General features: G+C 42.0%; 2 protein-coding genes across 6 annotated transcripts in view; one reads left to right on the top strand and one right to left on the bottom strand.

Moving 5' to 3' along the window:
* Window positions 1–15,255, top strand: part of GFOD1 (Gfo/Idh/MocA-like oxidoreductase domain containing 1) — a 521,440-nt gene that overhangs the window by 218,993 nt on the left and 287,192 nt on the right. The window lies entirely within an intron of this gene.
* Window positions 1–15,255, bottom strand: part of PHACTR1 (phosphatase and actin regulator 1) — a 297,264-nt gene that overhangs the window by 121,416 nt on the left and 160,593 nt on the right. For all 5 annotated transcript variants that reach the window (XM_065752319.1, XM_065752314.1, XM_065752316.1 and 2 more), the window contains one exon: window positions 4,064–4,228. In XM_065752319.1, the coding sequence (XP_065608391.1) occupies window positions 4,064–4,228 (165 nt within the window). The remainder of the gene's footprint in view (window positions 1–4,063; window positions 4,229–15,255) is intronic.

Here is a 15,255-nt window from a genome sequence, read left to right as displayed (position 1 = left end):
CACCTGCTCACATGTCCTAAAAGCTCTCCCAGTCTTCCAGCCCAACCCCTCCCAGCCCCATAGGTCTTTCCTGGCTTACAATCATTTGCTTCTTAGCTCTTCAGATAAGTTGGTCTACACTGTTCAGTCTTAAGTCTTTATCCCTACAAACTCTGTAATCCTACACCTTGAGAAGGTGAATGTCAATCTCTGCAATCTTTAATTTTACCCTAAGCAAATGAGGCTGTATGTGAATCAGGAGCTAAACTGTCCAGGCCTGAGGCCTTTGCCGTGCGTGGTTGTGGTCTCAGGACTGATCCGTGGAAGGAGTTTTACAGATTTCTATGAGGAGGAGGATCTGGAAGACAAGTGAAAGTAGGTTTTGAAGTACACAGAAAAAGCAGAGATGAACAGATGTCCTTTTCTCACTTTCCTATTACTATCTGACAATCCTCCACTTAGCAAAAAGAGCTGCAGTGGAGCTCTCAAGACACTGGACTTCCTCTACTAACTGTACAGGGTGGCTGTATACCTAACCCAAACACTGACCAATTGCTCGCCCCTCCTACTTACTACTGAGATTTGTACCTCCAGGCACAAACTACATGCTTTCTCTTCCCTCTGTCTGAGCACCGCAACTCAGGGATGGATAAAGCAAAAAGAAGGCATCAGGTCTTTAAAATAAAGGTCACCAGACATCTGAAATGGCAAAACAAGACGTTTTTCCCAACAATGACTCCTGTAAGCAGCTGAATTTTTTTTTCTGAAAGGTTGCAAGCAGTTAGCTCTTGATGAATGCAAGGATAAAAAAATTCCTCAATATTTCAAATAATCTCCCTCAAGCTTCTTTATTTCAGAAGACAACACGTACTTCCTTCTCCAAAACACAACCAAGAAATGACATTTCACCAGCATGTGTACAGCAGTGCAATAAAACACCAGCAAACACAGAAACTGTTTTGAAATTCACTTCAAGTCAACCAGAACAAGATCAAGGCATGAAAATGACGACAAAGGTTTAACTGAGGAGATATCCAGCTCTCCCTCCTGCTGTCTGCTGTGCTGCTTCCTACAGTGTCTAATGGGGTTTTAAAAATATTGGGCAGCCTGCTGGTGCTGTCCCAGCTGCATCCAGCTGGGAACATGCTCAGAGAAAGAAAACTCCCAGTTTCTCCCTTGCTTCTTCCGCCATAAGGAAGGCTGCTGCTCATCAGTTAAAAGGAAACTCATCAAGTGATAAAATCTCGGCAGTTAGACTGTACTTGCAAAGCTTTATCATATTGCTCATTCTATGAGGGACCCTTCGCTCCACTACAGTAAAAAATGTTTCCACACTTTGTGTGCAAGAAGTATCAGTAATCCTTAGCACAGAGCTTTTAATTTAATAAAGATATAGATGCAAGAAATTAGAACTTGGAGCTCTCCAAAAAGGCAACCTTTCAACCTTCAGTATCAGCCTGACTCTCCTGCTTCTTCTGGTCCTCTCACAGAAAAAAATCCCATTAATTTCAAAGAAACTTTCAATGTTTCACATGTTTTGACCCATATCACTTTCGACATTTAAAATAATTGAATCTATTGCTGAAGCAAATAAGAGGCTAATAAAATACTTGTTTTAGTATTTATTTTTAATAATTACTGATGTTCTGTGCAGGTAGGGAGCTTGGATGCATGCCTGCAGGACACTAATAGGGTTTCTTTTTTTTCCCCCAAGCATCACGTTCATCAGTGCACTAGAAGAAAATAAGCTTGTATTAGGAAGTATCATGCTGGCTCTCATTATGCCACCTCATAAGCTTGTCCTTTGATTCATTGTAAAAATTAAATATATTTTCTCAGTGAGATCAGAGGTATTAGACTAGAACTCTTTGAAACACAGGTGGAAAAACACTAATTTTTCACATGCAAAATATTTTATATTACATGGTAGGTTCAACCTATGCTGCTGTACTGTCAGACAGGGGTCTGACAGGATTCGGCTGGATTCCTATTCCTCAGGGATGGGGATGATGGAAACTGTGGGGTCCCCAGCTCTGATTCAGTCCAGAAGCAAGTCTCCGCCAGTACCTCCTGCAGAGTACTTGGCAAATTTGACATCTGTGTCAATTTTGCTGTAGTTATTAGCAGGGGAGCTGACAAGAATACCAATTTTGCAAAGCAGCTGCAGGATATTGTTGGTTCACAAGAAACAGAGGAAAAAAAGAGAAAAAAAAGGTTTTGGATTCAGCTGAGATCAAACTCAGTACCTCAGTCAAACATTTCCTGCAAACTGGAAGCTCTGCTTTTAATTTGTTCTTCAGACACTGAAGTCCCATTTACAAGAGAAGGAGATGTTCTGGCTGGTCTGGTTAAGCTTCCTGAGAAAAGGAAGTACATGTTTTTACTCTGTTTTTAATCACTGCACGCTTTCCAAATTTTTTGGTAAATGGGGACAGACTACATAACGACACTTGCAATGCCCAGAGCAGACCATGCAGGCATATTCAAGCCAGCTTCAACCTAATTAGTTTAACTCTAGCAGTATGCAGCCCAGTCCCAGTTCATGGAGCTGGATAAACCATATAAACAAACACAAGGGGCATTTCTGCATCCCATGGTACATCCAGTATTGCTGTGGTTATGCTATCAGCTGTAACCAACGAGCCCAGAATGCTGCAACTAGCTTCAAACTGGCTATCACTAAAGCATCCATGTATCCAATGCTCCTTGAGAGCAATGTAAATTTCATAGAAATCCTTTACACTGCACTACAGTAATCGTTGCTACAGAACATGAAAGACAAGCCCTTTGTTTTACAGAAACATGTCATTTTTGTGACAATAGTTTTTCAGCTGTCAAACCGAAAAATACAATCAACAGTCATAGTAATACAACCATCCATTCCAGTTCATTAGTCCTTGCCTGACAAATCAGGGAGCAGCTTAAACACCACACAGTACAATGCACCCTTAGGTCTGAACCCTGCAAAATCTTATTCTGCATTTAACCTCATGCATGGATTTGCACTTCACTGAATCAGACTTCTTGTGCTATATTGCAAGAGTATAGGCTGAGGGATGTCAGAAAGTATACTCCAGCCCTGCCTGAAAGCCTCCACTGTGCAATAAACAGGTCAGAGAGCAACTGGGCTGTAAATCAAGTATCTTCTGGCAACTGCTTTGTTCTTAGCTCCGGTGAGAATGATAAGAAGTCAGAAGAAAATTCATAATTTCTCACAGACAATCCAGACTTAAAATTTGCTGAAAAACAAGTACTAATTACTAGTCATCATGGACGTGCAAAGAAAAGAAGCCTTCTACATAAGAAAAACAGAGTGTGAAACAAATCAGATACAAATATCTATGAATCAGTGCATGGATTCTTAGGATTCTTGTTCAGAAAAATTTGTAATATAATAAAACGTATTAGCAGTTTTCTAGGTAAATGTATATAAATATATGATATATAAAGTGTTAAACCTTATACTTAGGTACATATAGACTTACATACATATATAAAATCTATACACATATTAAAAAAAGTGTTAAATCAGGAGTGTTCAAATGCAACAGCAGGAGAAGAGGTGTGGCAGGAAGAGAGATTTGTTTTTCTCAGAAACCAAGTGACACATTTTTCCAGCCCAATGGATAAAATAATTTATGGTTACACAAATTACTCAGGAAAATGTCAGCTCCTTTGCTATCTCTTTTTCTGTTCCTCTGTTTGTACTCACAGAGTTTGAATGTGGCTGTACCCTCCACATGGTTTGCATTTTCATTCACACAATTTCCTTTATCCAGTCTGATAAATCAGTGTAACAGGATTTCTCCTGTTTATCTTTCTAGCTCTCATAGTAAAATCTGAAAATACAGCTTTGTTGAGCTACTGCTTTAACTGTAGTGTATGAAATGTGGGTTTTATTTATTTATTTATTTATTTTAAGAAGGGGCTGGTAACAAAGCTTAAGATCAATTAGAATCTGAGAAATCTCTGCCAGCCAAGCTGCAACCATATGAAGTGTACAAATTGGGCCTGCATTAATAGCTTTTAGCCTTGTTGATCAAACAGTCCAAGATTAACAGATTAGCCCGACAGCAACTATTACCTGCAGAAGTGTGCTTAAATTTTTCACTCTTCTTCTTCCTCCACTTCCACGGCTTAAAAAGCCTTCCAAGAGTGGCAAATTTGCTTCTTCTTCTGATAGGAGGTGTGTGGGTCCCAGGTACTAGAGAATCTGAACGCATTGCAGCCAGTCTTTCCACTTCCTCCGCTGGATTTTCCATAAGAAAAGAAGAAAGAAACAAAATTTAAAAAGTGACATAGATATGTTAATAAATTATCATAGAACCACACAGATGGGAATTTTTTCCATGGTTACAGAAACTACTAAAAAAGGAAAAAAAAAAAGTAGTCTTTATTATTTTAACTTTCTTTTCTTCCAGTGGAATTCGTGCTCTGTTGTAAAGATCTGCATTAACAACAGGATTCAAGAGAAATCTGCATGAACTAATACTGACAAAAGGAAAGGACTAAAACCCCCTGATATTATCACTGTGTACAATGAAACTATCTGAGTTCCAAAAGGAACTACAGCAAGGATTTCCTAGTGAAAGGTTCCTCTCAGTCCTACCTTTCTGCCAACCCAATCCCTACTTATTTAGTCCTTAAAACTAGAGACTTGGGAGAACTTTAACAGAGTCCACAGTCAGGGCTGAATTCCGTAAGGGGAGGCTACAGGCTTTCACTGAACTTCCATTGTTAGAAAAAAATAAAAATAAAAAAATCTGCAGTCATTACATTGTAATACATCAAGGCAGTCTCAGTACTTAAGCAAACCAGCTGACAAATCTGGAGAATTTAAATTACCCCACCTCAGAGCAAGAGAAACCTGGGGTAGTCACTTGGCATATTTACATTGCATGACCCCTCCCTCAGGTTTGCAGGGAAAACGTATGGTGCTGTTCTCGAGAATTAACACCTCTGTAATTATATAAGTGGAGAAAAGTAAGCCAGGACCTCAAAGGAAAACATGAACAGCAGGAAGTTACCCGCAGCACTGTGACCCTCTACACCACAGCTGCCAAGGCTGCTATGAGCTGTCCCCGTTCTGGGCTGAAGCATGCAGCCTCAGCCTCTAGGAAGTGTATGTGCACAGTTCTGTCATCATGCAGGGGCATTTTTAAATTATTCTTAATTTTATTTCTTAAAGATATTGTATACTCATCCATAAAAGGTGTATGAGAGAAGACCCAGTAAACTATAGACCTGTTAGTATCCCCTACTCCTTGGAAAAGTTATTGAGAAGATTATTCTGGGAGATATTGAAAGGCATGTAAAGAACAAAGCCATCATCAGGTATAGTCAACAGTATGGTTCATCAAGGGAAAGTCAAATTTGATCTCCTTCTAGGATAAAATCACCTACTTTCTAGATGAAAGGAAGGTGGTGGATGTAGTCTTTCTAGATTTCAGTAAGTTCTTTGATATCATCTCTCATGGCATCCTTCCAGACAAATTGTCCAGTGGTGAGGTGAACTTCACTGAGTGAAGAATGAGCTGAATGGAAGGGTGGAAAAGGTCACAGTGAAAGGGGCTATACCAGGTTGCTGGGCGGCCATCAAAGGTATTCACTAGAGCTCAATTCTAGAGCCAGTCCTGTTCAGCACTTTTATCAATGATCTAGATGCAGGAGGGGAATGCATCCTCAGCAGTTTTGTCAATAACACTGAACTGGGAGGTACTGCTGGCTCTCTTGAGGGACAAGAGTCTTTGCAATGGGATTAAGAGCACTGGGCAATCATCAATGCAATGAAATTCAACAAGGGTAAAACACTGGGTCTTGCATGTGGGATGGAGCAATGCCAGACACAGGCATAGACTGGGAGACAAGTGGCTGGAGTGCAGTTCAGAAGAGAGGAACAAGGGAGTGTAAATGACAGCAAGCTCAGCATGAGCAGCAGTGTGCCTGGCAGTCAAGGGGCAAAGCACATTTTGGGGTGCATTAAGCACAGTCAAAAGAAGCAGGTCAAAATAAGTGATTTTGTTAGCTCTGACATGGTCAGGCAGTTGGGCTAATTGATTTCTGACAGACCCTTCCAAATAAACTGTTCTGTCATTTCCCAGCCTTGCATTGTAATGCAGCACTGCGAGGAAAACTGAAGTGAGTAGTTTGCAAAAAGGCAGTCTAGATTAATATAGGCACAACACAGACCTTCACTGCCACCATCCTGAAGTCAGTGTATTTATTGCAACAGCAGTATTTATGGATTAACCTCAGTCATGAGCATGAGTTCTGGAGCCTCAACAAGAACAGAGCTCTGAAGGGATGAACACACCTACGCCATAGAACAAACCAGAGATTTTAGCTGTCAAATTCTTGTGTGTCTCAATGGAAAATTTTAAAAAAGGCTTTAAGTGTGCCAAATTTAGGTTTGCATTTATGGGAACCATAAGAAAGATGCCTCTAGCAAAAAGGAAATCCCATTACCAGATGTCTAAACTAAAATATTATTAGAGCTTTTCAGGTTTTTCAAGGAAGTTACTTATTTTGTTCTTGGTTTTAGTTTTTATTTATTTGTTTTTTAACAGTGGCAACACAGTTCTCTTTCTTGCAAAATATCACTGCCAGTTAGAGCTGCTTATAAGTTTTTGGAGAAAAGACACTAGCTAACTGGACAGAGAGCCAAAGTGTTTCAAAGTTTTTTTTTGAACTGGTAAAAAACAACTGTTCTTTGGGACAATAAAGAGACATCTCTAAGAACTTCTTTTTTACCAATTAAAAACAGGGAGAAAAAAAAAAGGTAGTCTGGTCAAACATTTCATTCTGTTTCAGCTCTTCATATTCTGCTTAACTGCCTAGAGAAATTCCTGCCTACATGGAGAACCCATTACCAAGGTACTATCCTACAGAGGGCGAGGTCATGCTGCATCAAGGCTGTAAGCAGACTGGTTATGCTGAACACATTGTGAGGGTAAAAGAAGAAACTGGGCATTTCCTTATGCTTTCCGATTTCACTGGAACATGCTGGGCTTTGAAGACCTGCCAGGGTCTGATCAACTTACTCTATATACAGATCCAAAGAGAGCACACCTTTCCCCATCTCCTCTATTTTTAAGATGCCTCAAGTTAAAAAGTGCACAAAACCACACTGTGATCCACTGCTGGGATTTTTCAAGAGATGCTGCTAGAAGCAGCGGGCTGGTACTGTCTTTGCTGTCTTGCTTGGGGTACAAGGGCTTAGAAGCAACCCACTGAACAAACTAGGAATGACACACTACTGCTGCTGAATTAGGCTTTCTGCTACACAAATCCACAGTTGTAATATAATGAAACTCCTGCTGCTTGCCCTCTCCCTCACGCCCCTCAGTGAGACAACATTTCCGCTACTGAAGTAACCCTACAGTTACTAAACCTCAGAAATGCACAGCTCTTTGAGAGCTGGTCGTAGTTACTACTGCTGAAGTCATTTCCAAGTGAAATGACATCCCTTTTTTAAAGGGATCACCTTACTTCATATAGCACATTCTCTGCATTACATACCAGCTGTGCTCTCACTGCCCCCAGGAAGTTTCTCCTGCTGAGAGTAAAGTAGCATGGATTCATCATCGGGCAACGTAAGTACTGGAGTCAAAAGGAATTCACCCATAGAGATGGGTTTATTAAAAGCCAAACAGTATCAAAACCAGTTCCATGTTTTGACTGCTGTTCCTTGAATTTCAGTATTTTGTCCTACATGGATCTGTTCCAGGAGCCCTGCGAAGACATGATGTGGCCTTTCTCCTTCATCCTCTCCAAACACATGCAGCTCTGAGCTAATGCAAATAACAGCTCTTCTTTTCCCCCTTGCTCCTATTTTTCAGAAGGGCTATTTCTTTTTTTTTTTCTCCCCATGAAAAATACTCTGAAAAGAGTATTTTTCTGAAAAAAGTATTTTTCTGAAAGAGTGGTCAGGCACTGGAATGGCCTGCCTAGGGAGGTGGTTGAGGCACCATCCCTAGCGCTGTTCAAGAAGCGTTTAGATGAGGTGCTAAAGGACTTAATTTAGTAGTTGGGTAGAGATAGTGATAGGAGGATGGTTGGACTAGATGATCTTATAGGTCCTTTCCAACCTTATGAACTTATGAACTTATGAACTCTCAAGAGCGATGCTAATTCAAAGCATAATAATCACTGGCTAGGAATGAAGCACATTAGCATAAAACCATGACAGTTTTAATACACCAGACCATGATGCAAGAAGCCAGATTTGAGCACTCATTTTCTGCTGCATCTTTCCTTTGAGTTGGCCAGGTTTCTCTGCCTTTTTGACTCCTAATGGCTATTGACTATCTGTGGGCTGTGACACCCACTGCTGACAGAAGGTTCTGTGGGCTGGTTTCACACCCTTGCTGTTCCCAAAAAAGGTGGTACTTGCACAAATGTAAACCATTCAAGGCCTCAACATTTTTTTGCCTTCAGAGAGAAGAGCAGTCCCATCTTGATCAGTTTGCTGACCTAGGAAAGGGAACTGGTGCGTCCATTGGTGCCTGGAGTCACATTATTGAGGTCTTGCCTTTAGGCTGGTGCCACAAATGTGATGATTACAGGTTTTTTTTTTTTTTTTGGTTGTGAAACAGCTCTTAAGATTGTACTGTAAACTTCAAGACATATGAAGTTTATATAGATTGGAGGGCTTGAGCAAGACTTGTGATTCTAATTAAAAAAAGCACCACAAATCTAAATTTGTGATTTAAAAGGAATGTTGCTAAAACAATTAAAACATACTACTGAGACCTAAAAAAGCTAAGAGGTCTGAAAGCTGATTTCTTTCCCTTTTTTCTTCCCATTTTGCAAGTAACCTTTGGTTTGATTATTTTTAAAATAAAGTCACTTTAAGTTTTGTTGGTTGAAACATACTGCATTGAATGTCAGATGGACAAAATAAGCAAGTCATGGAAGAGCAGTGTGAAAGGCTTTTCTTCACAACAGTCAATTTACCAGCTCTAGGAAAAAGAGGCTTGGCCACTTTGGACATATTCTGTGTGTTCTTACAAATTTCCCACATCTTTCAGTAGGACACTGATTTCCAGAAGCTCCAGTGAGAAGCATAAGCATCACCTATTTTCTTGGTATGGGAAGAATAGGAGGCAGATCTAGGTCCTCTCAAAGAAAACACATCATGCTCAGTTTTGTCAGAGAACAAAATTCTGTCATTCCAATGTCTGTCTGGGAATGACAGCCTCTATTAATTCTGCCAATATATAACATGGTCCAGGTTCCACTTTAGGAAAAACACTATTTTACCATTCAGGTACACAGCAATTTCTGAAGCCCACCTATCCCATCCATGATCTTTAACATTACCTTCCTTGCTGGTAATCATACTCTTTTCCCTTTGACCATTTCTGATCATCAGCACTCATACTCAGTATATTGTTATCTTAACAGACAGTTCACACATTAAGATCATAAGCCTTCCTAGGAAACACCAATATCTGAATGGTGCTTTCTGTTTTATTTCTACAAATCTCTACTAACAGGGTGGAAATGATCTTGGTCCTACTATGCAATTGGGTAAAACTGCCATTTACTTAAGGATAATACTTGAATATACACAAAAACAAAACAAAACAAATAAACAAAAAAAACCACCAAAAACCATAATACTTATTCCCAGTCCCCACCTAATCAGTCCTTATTCTGCAGATTAATTTCCAACCATTATGAGGTTTCTTTTATACTCAGCATCCTGAACATTCCCCACTTTAGAGTGCACACACCTCCCTCTAAAACCTCTGTTCAATCCAAAACATGGAAGGGCCATGTGTCTTTTTGAAATGACAGGAAAGTTGAGCAACTACTCTAATTGCCGAGCACTGATGTCTTCTCTTTACCTGAACAGGAATGCTTTCAATTAAAAAACAAAACAAAACAACACCTTGTTTTACTTTCAGCAAAATGGTTCATTTTCTGCTCTTCTATTATCATCTGTACTGTTATTTCTCTTTAATTTCCCTCTGCACCTGGAATTAATTTTCAGCAGCCCTCCTGTTACTATTTGAATTACCCATTTAAACTTTCCCTAACTTCTCAAAAGTCTGTTTTCCAATGAAAGACAAGGCATGGCATACAGCAGACTGAAGGCAGTCTTGCCAGACGGGGATGATTAGCTCTTTGGTTGACAACAGCTCCCACTGGAAGTCTGCATTTGTAATGCCCCTGGCTGGGCTGGCACAGTGGGTTTATGAGCCATGAAGAGACTGTCAGTAGTGTTTCTTTGCATGCTAAGTAGCACTCCCCCTTTCTGAAGCACTGCCAATTATTACTGCTCCCCAGGTGTGCATCACTCTACATTGCATGCGTAAACTGAATCTCTCACCATTTATGTTTGCCCATTTCAGCACAGGAATCACACCATGCTACAGCTCTGCTCTCTGCTGTGATCCCTCTACCTCAGTGTTTATATTTCTCTTGGTGAAATAGAAGTGCAGTGAATAGCTTCAGAAGTCCAACCCCTCTAGGACCCTGCTTCCGACTTCCCCACACTTTGACGTAAAACTTTAATTATTCATGCTGATTGCAATCTGAAAGCCATTTTTTAGCCTTTGCAAACCATACTGTGTTGTAGGTTACACTATAAGCTGATATTTATTGATATGAAATCTCTCAAAACACCAAGTATTTTCCTTATTTTGAGACGTGCACAGAAATTCAGCTTGCAACAAAAGCGCTTTATCAGGTCGTGTCATTAATAGCTACATAATTGCTGTAATTATAGAAAATAAGGATTGCTGCATTTCACTGAGCTCAGCTGTTTTGTCTTTGCTTTATTGCTGTCATTACTCACTGCATTTCCTACCTCCTAAGTGTTTATTATATATAGATTTGGAGCTGTGTTCAACAAACAGTGCTCCAGTGCCTTGCTTTTGAGTGCCTGGACGCAGGAACAGAACCTACGGACCTGTTTTGGGCATGACACACAATGTGTGGAGACTTAGCTGCTCCAAAAGGGAACTACAAGCAGCCACTAGGAGTGCAGCACAACAAACAGCAGCCAAGAGAAATAAAGCACCAGCACATGCAAACCTGAGTTCTTACATTTCTTAGGGCTACAGGGAAGCAATTCCACACATCCCAGGAATATCTGCTTTGTTAATAAGCTTCAGCTTCAAAAGGAAGGGGAATTTTACCCATCCTAAATGAAAAAGAGAGGAGATTCACAGTTTGTGCTTTTAGAAAAGTAGAGGAAAAATGATGAAATAGCAAGGATGTACTGTTGGAGTAGACAGAACATTTGGGAGAGAGGAGAATCACAGGGTCATTTTTTTCAGCCTTCTGTGAAAGTACAAGCCAATGTCCCCAACATTTCCTTGGGAACACCAATAAATGTTCTAATATGATAAATTGGGAGGGCACTTCCCACCTCTGTTACTGAATTATTGTGAAGATGAACTCAAGACCTGCTGGGTCTGAAAGAAGGAATGAGTGGAAGCATGGCTCTCAATAGTCAGGGCTGTCATCTGTGAACAAAAAGACTTCTCTCAAGAATGTTTTAGCATGTGAAGAACTTAGAGCAGACTCTAAGCACAGCCAGATCTGGAGCTGGACAAATGAACAGTCAATTCATTCAACTTCTGAGACTGAAAACCACCTGTTTAGAAGATGGAATTGAATTGCCTACTAAAATGTGTCCCTTCGCACATAGCATTACAAATACTGCTTTTTAAACCTTTTTAGAAAGTACTTCGCAAGGTTTACAAGGAGAATAAATCTCTCAACGCCAAAAAATTCAGAGGAGAATGCTGTTTGATTCACACAGGACTATTTGTAATTCAAGGCTCTACCACTGTGCAACAAAAGAAATGTTACAAGGCGACATTGCAGCAGTGGTGTTGGTGACCCTCATCTTACTTACAATTTGGCAACACCACTAACTGATCCAATACATGGCAACAGGACTGTAAACAACGGTGCAGGGCTGCATCTGTAAAGATGTAAAGCTTGTGCTATTAAACCCAAGAGGCAGTACTAACTATCTTTGAGTCATTCTCTAGCTCATCAAATACAGAGCTAAGTCATTAACTGTAGCTCAAATTCTTCTTCAAACTCAATGCTATGGAAACAGAGAAGCTACCTTTCTCCAGGCAAGTCTTCCATCCACTCAACAAGAATAAACAGCACTGAAATCCATGTACCTTCAACACTGAAATGTATTCCAGTGAAGAACTATTTATATTTTTTCATATTTTGATTCAGCAAAGGCCTTGCAACTGTTAGTGTCTTTTTCAAGTGTCTTCTTGGAGCGGCTGGTAATGATAACATTTTCATGGTTGTATTTCTCTCTTATACCAGCCTGAATTGCAAATTCTTTGAGCTGCAAAAATAAAAGTAATCCAAGAAAAGGATGTGTTCCATGGAAGCCTGAAAGCTTGCTGCTACATTTTGCTATTTACCATTTGGACAGAGGCAGACACTGCATGGCATTCTTCGTTACTCCTACAACAGGAGTCAGTACTCGTGATCAACTGCTTTGAAATCGGCACAGCTGGAGCTGCAGTGGCTGATTGAGGCACAGGGCGGGTTTTCATAGGTTCATAAGGTTGGAAAGGACCTACAAGATCATCTAGTCCAATCATCCTCCTATCACTATCCCTACCCAACTACTAAATCAAATCCCTTAGCACCTCATCTAAACGCTTCTTGAACAGCGCTAGGGATGGTGCCTCAACCACCTCCCTAGGCAGGCCATTCCAGTGCCTGACCACTCCTTCAGAGAAAAAAATGTTTCCTCAGGTCTAATCTAAATCTTCCCCGGCGCAACTTGTGGCCATTCCCTCTCGTCCTGTCATTATTTATCAGGGAGAAGAGGCCCACCCCCTCCTCACCACAACCCCCCTTCAGGAAGTGGTAGAGTGCAATAAGGTCTCCTCTGAGCCTCCTCTTCTCCAGACTAAACAATCCCAGCTCCCTCAGCCGCTCCTCATAAGACTTGTGCTCCAGACCCCTCACCAGTTTTGTTGCCCTTCTCTGAACACGCTCCAGGGCCTCAATGTCCTTCTTGTAGTGAGGGGCCCAAAACTGAACACAGTACTCGAGGTGCGGCCGCACCAGAGCTGAGTACAGGGGGATGATCACCTCCCTGCTCCTGCTGGCTACACTATTTCTAATACAGGCCAGTATGCTGTTGGCTTTCTTGGCCACCTGGGCAATGCCGGCTCATGTTGAGGGTCCTGTCTCTCGGAAGCCGAGTGAGAGCAGCTAGTCCCGACAGATCCCGGCAGCTCTCTCTCGCTGGAGGCTGACTGGCGTAGGCGTTGCCAGGGCAACGGCGGGGATTTAAAACGGTCAGAACCCGGAAGTATCACTCAGTCCTAATGATCAACTGCTTTGAAATCGGCACAGCCGGAGCTGCAGCGGCTGACTGAGGTACAGGGCGGATTTTCGGGAGGTTCCAGTCTCTCGGGAACCGAGTGAGAGCGGGCAGTCCCAACGGCTGTTCTCGCGAGAGGTAAACGAGGCGTAGGCATTGCCAGGGTTTCAGCGCCTTCGCCCTAACCCCTCAGCTGAATAGGGCTCAGGGAGGGCAGTGAAGTGTCACTACCCACTGTTTGTTTGTGTTTTTTTTAATATATATATATATATAAATTATTATTATTGTTTATTTACTTTTAAGTTATTACAATTCATATCTCTATATATATTATTATAAACTATTTTTTATTTTTTATTTATTTATTTACTTTCAATTTTTCATTTATTTGTTTTTATTTTTATTTTTTGTGCCATGGTCTCTACTAGACAGAGGGCTTGCCTTAAAAAGGCTGTGGCGACCCAGACAGAAGGTCTGCCTAGAAGCGAGGCTACACAGGTCTCTGGTTGCAAGGAGTGCCAGAGCCTGCTACTGCTGGATGAGGGTGCTAAGCAGTTCTCCTGTGCAAGGTGTGAGCGGGTGGAAGATCTGCTTAGCATGGTGGCTGAACTGAAAGAGGAGGTTGAGAGACTGAGGGCCATCAGGGACTGTGAGCGGGAGATTGACTGGTGGAGTAGCTCCCTAGAGCGCCAGAGAGAAAGGTACCAGGGAGATCCCCCGCAGTTGGTGGTGGACTCCCTGACCTGTCCTCGTAGGGCAGAAGGGGGATATCTGAGGGATAGGGAGGGCTGGCAGAGAGTCCCTGCTCGGTACCGTGGGCAATCTCCCCCTCTGTCTCCCCAGTGTCCCCAGATACCCCTAAGCAATAGATTTGCAGCATTGGATGTTGAAGAGGTGGTAAGGGGTGAAGTGCAGGAAGATTCCCGCAGGAGGTCACCAATGGCAAGGCAGTCACCTCCGTGCATTGAGACTGCTGCTACTAAGAAAGAAAGGAAGGTGATCGTAGTGGGTGGCTCCCTTCTAAAGGGAACTGAGGGCCCCATTTGCAGACCAGACCCAAACTGCAGGGAAGTGTGCTGTCTCCCTGGGGCCCGGATCACGGACATTGCTAGAAGACTCCCGGACTTGATACGCCCCACCGACTACTACCCGTTACTCGTAGTTCAGGCAGACTGCAATGAAATATCTCAGAGAAGTCTGCGAACTATGAAAAGAGATTTCAGGGGATTAGGGCGATTAGTTCAAGGGGTGGGAGCACAAGTGGTGTTTGCTTCCATACCTTCTGGGGTGGTGAAGGACACAGAATGGGCTAGGAAAACACAGGTGATGAATAACTGGCTGAGAGGTTGGTGTAGAGACAGACACTTTGGGTTTTTTGACCACGGGGCAGTTTACTCAGCTCCTGGCCTGTTATCTGTTGATGGGATGCACCTATCTCAAAGGGGAAAACGAATCCTAGCACAGGAGCTAGCTGGACTCATTGAGAGAGCTTTAAACTAGCTGTGACGGGGGAAGGGGATAAAACAGGGCTCACCAGCAAAGAGCCTAAGGAGGCTGTGCTGGAGAAAGGGGTGAGGCAGATATCTCAGCTGAAGTGCATCTATACCAATGCACGCAGCATGGGCAATAAACAAGAAGAGCTTGAAGCCATTGTGAGGCAGGCTAACTATGACCTTGTGGCTGTTACAGAAACATGGTGGGACCTCTCCCATGACTGGAATACTGGGATTGATGGCTACAAGCTCTTCAGAAGGGATAGACAGGGAAGAAAGGGTGGTGGCATAGCTCTCTATATCAGAGAGTGTTTTGATGTTGAAGAGCTTGAGGTTGGAAATGATAAAGTAGAGTCCCTATGGATAAGGATCAGGGGGATAGTCTTTAGGAGTGACATCGTGGTGGGGGTCTGTTATAGACCACCTAGTCAGGATGAAGAAATAGACGAGGTGTTC

This window comes from Cyrtonyx montezumae, unplaced genomic scaffold (assembly GCF_038088225.1).
Source record: "Cyrtonyx montezumae isolate F1298 unplaced genomic scaffold, pur_monq_1.0 scaffold_8, whole genome shotgun sequence".
Taxonomy (NCBI): Eukaryota; Metazoa; Chordata; class Aves; order Galliformes; family Odontophoridae; genus Cyrtonyx; species Cyrtonyx montezumae.
The sequence above is the reverse complement of the archived record's forward strand: the minus strand, read 5'-3'. Positions and strand labels throughout refer to the sequence as shown.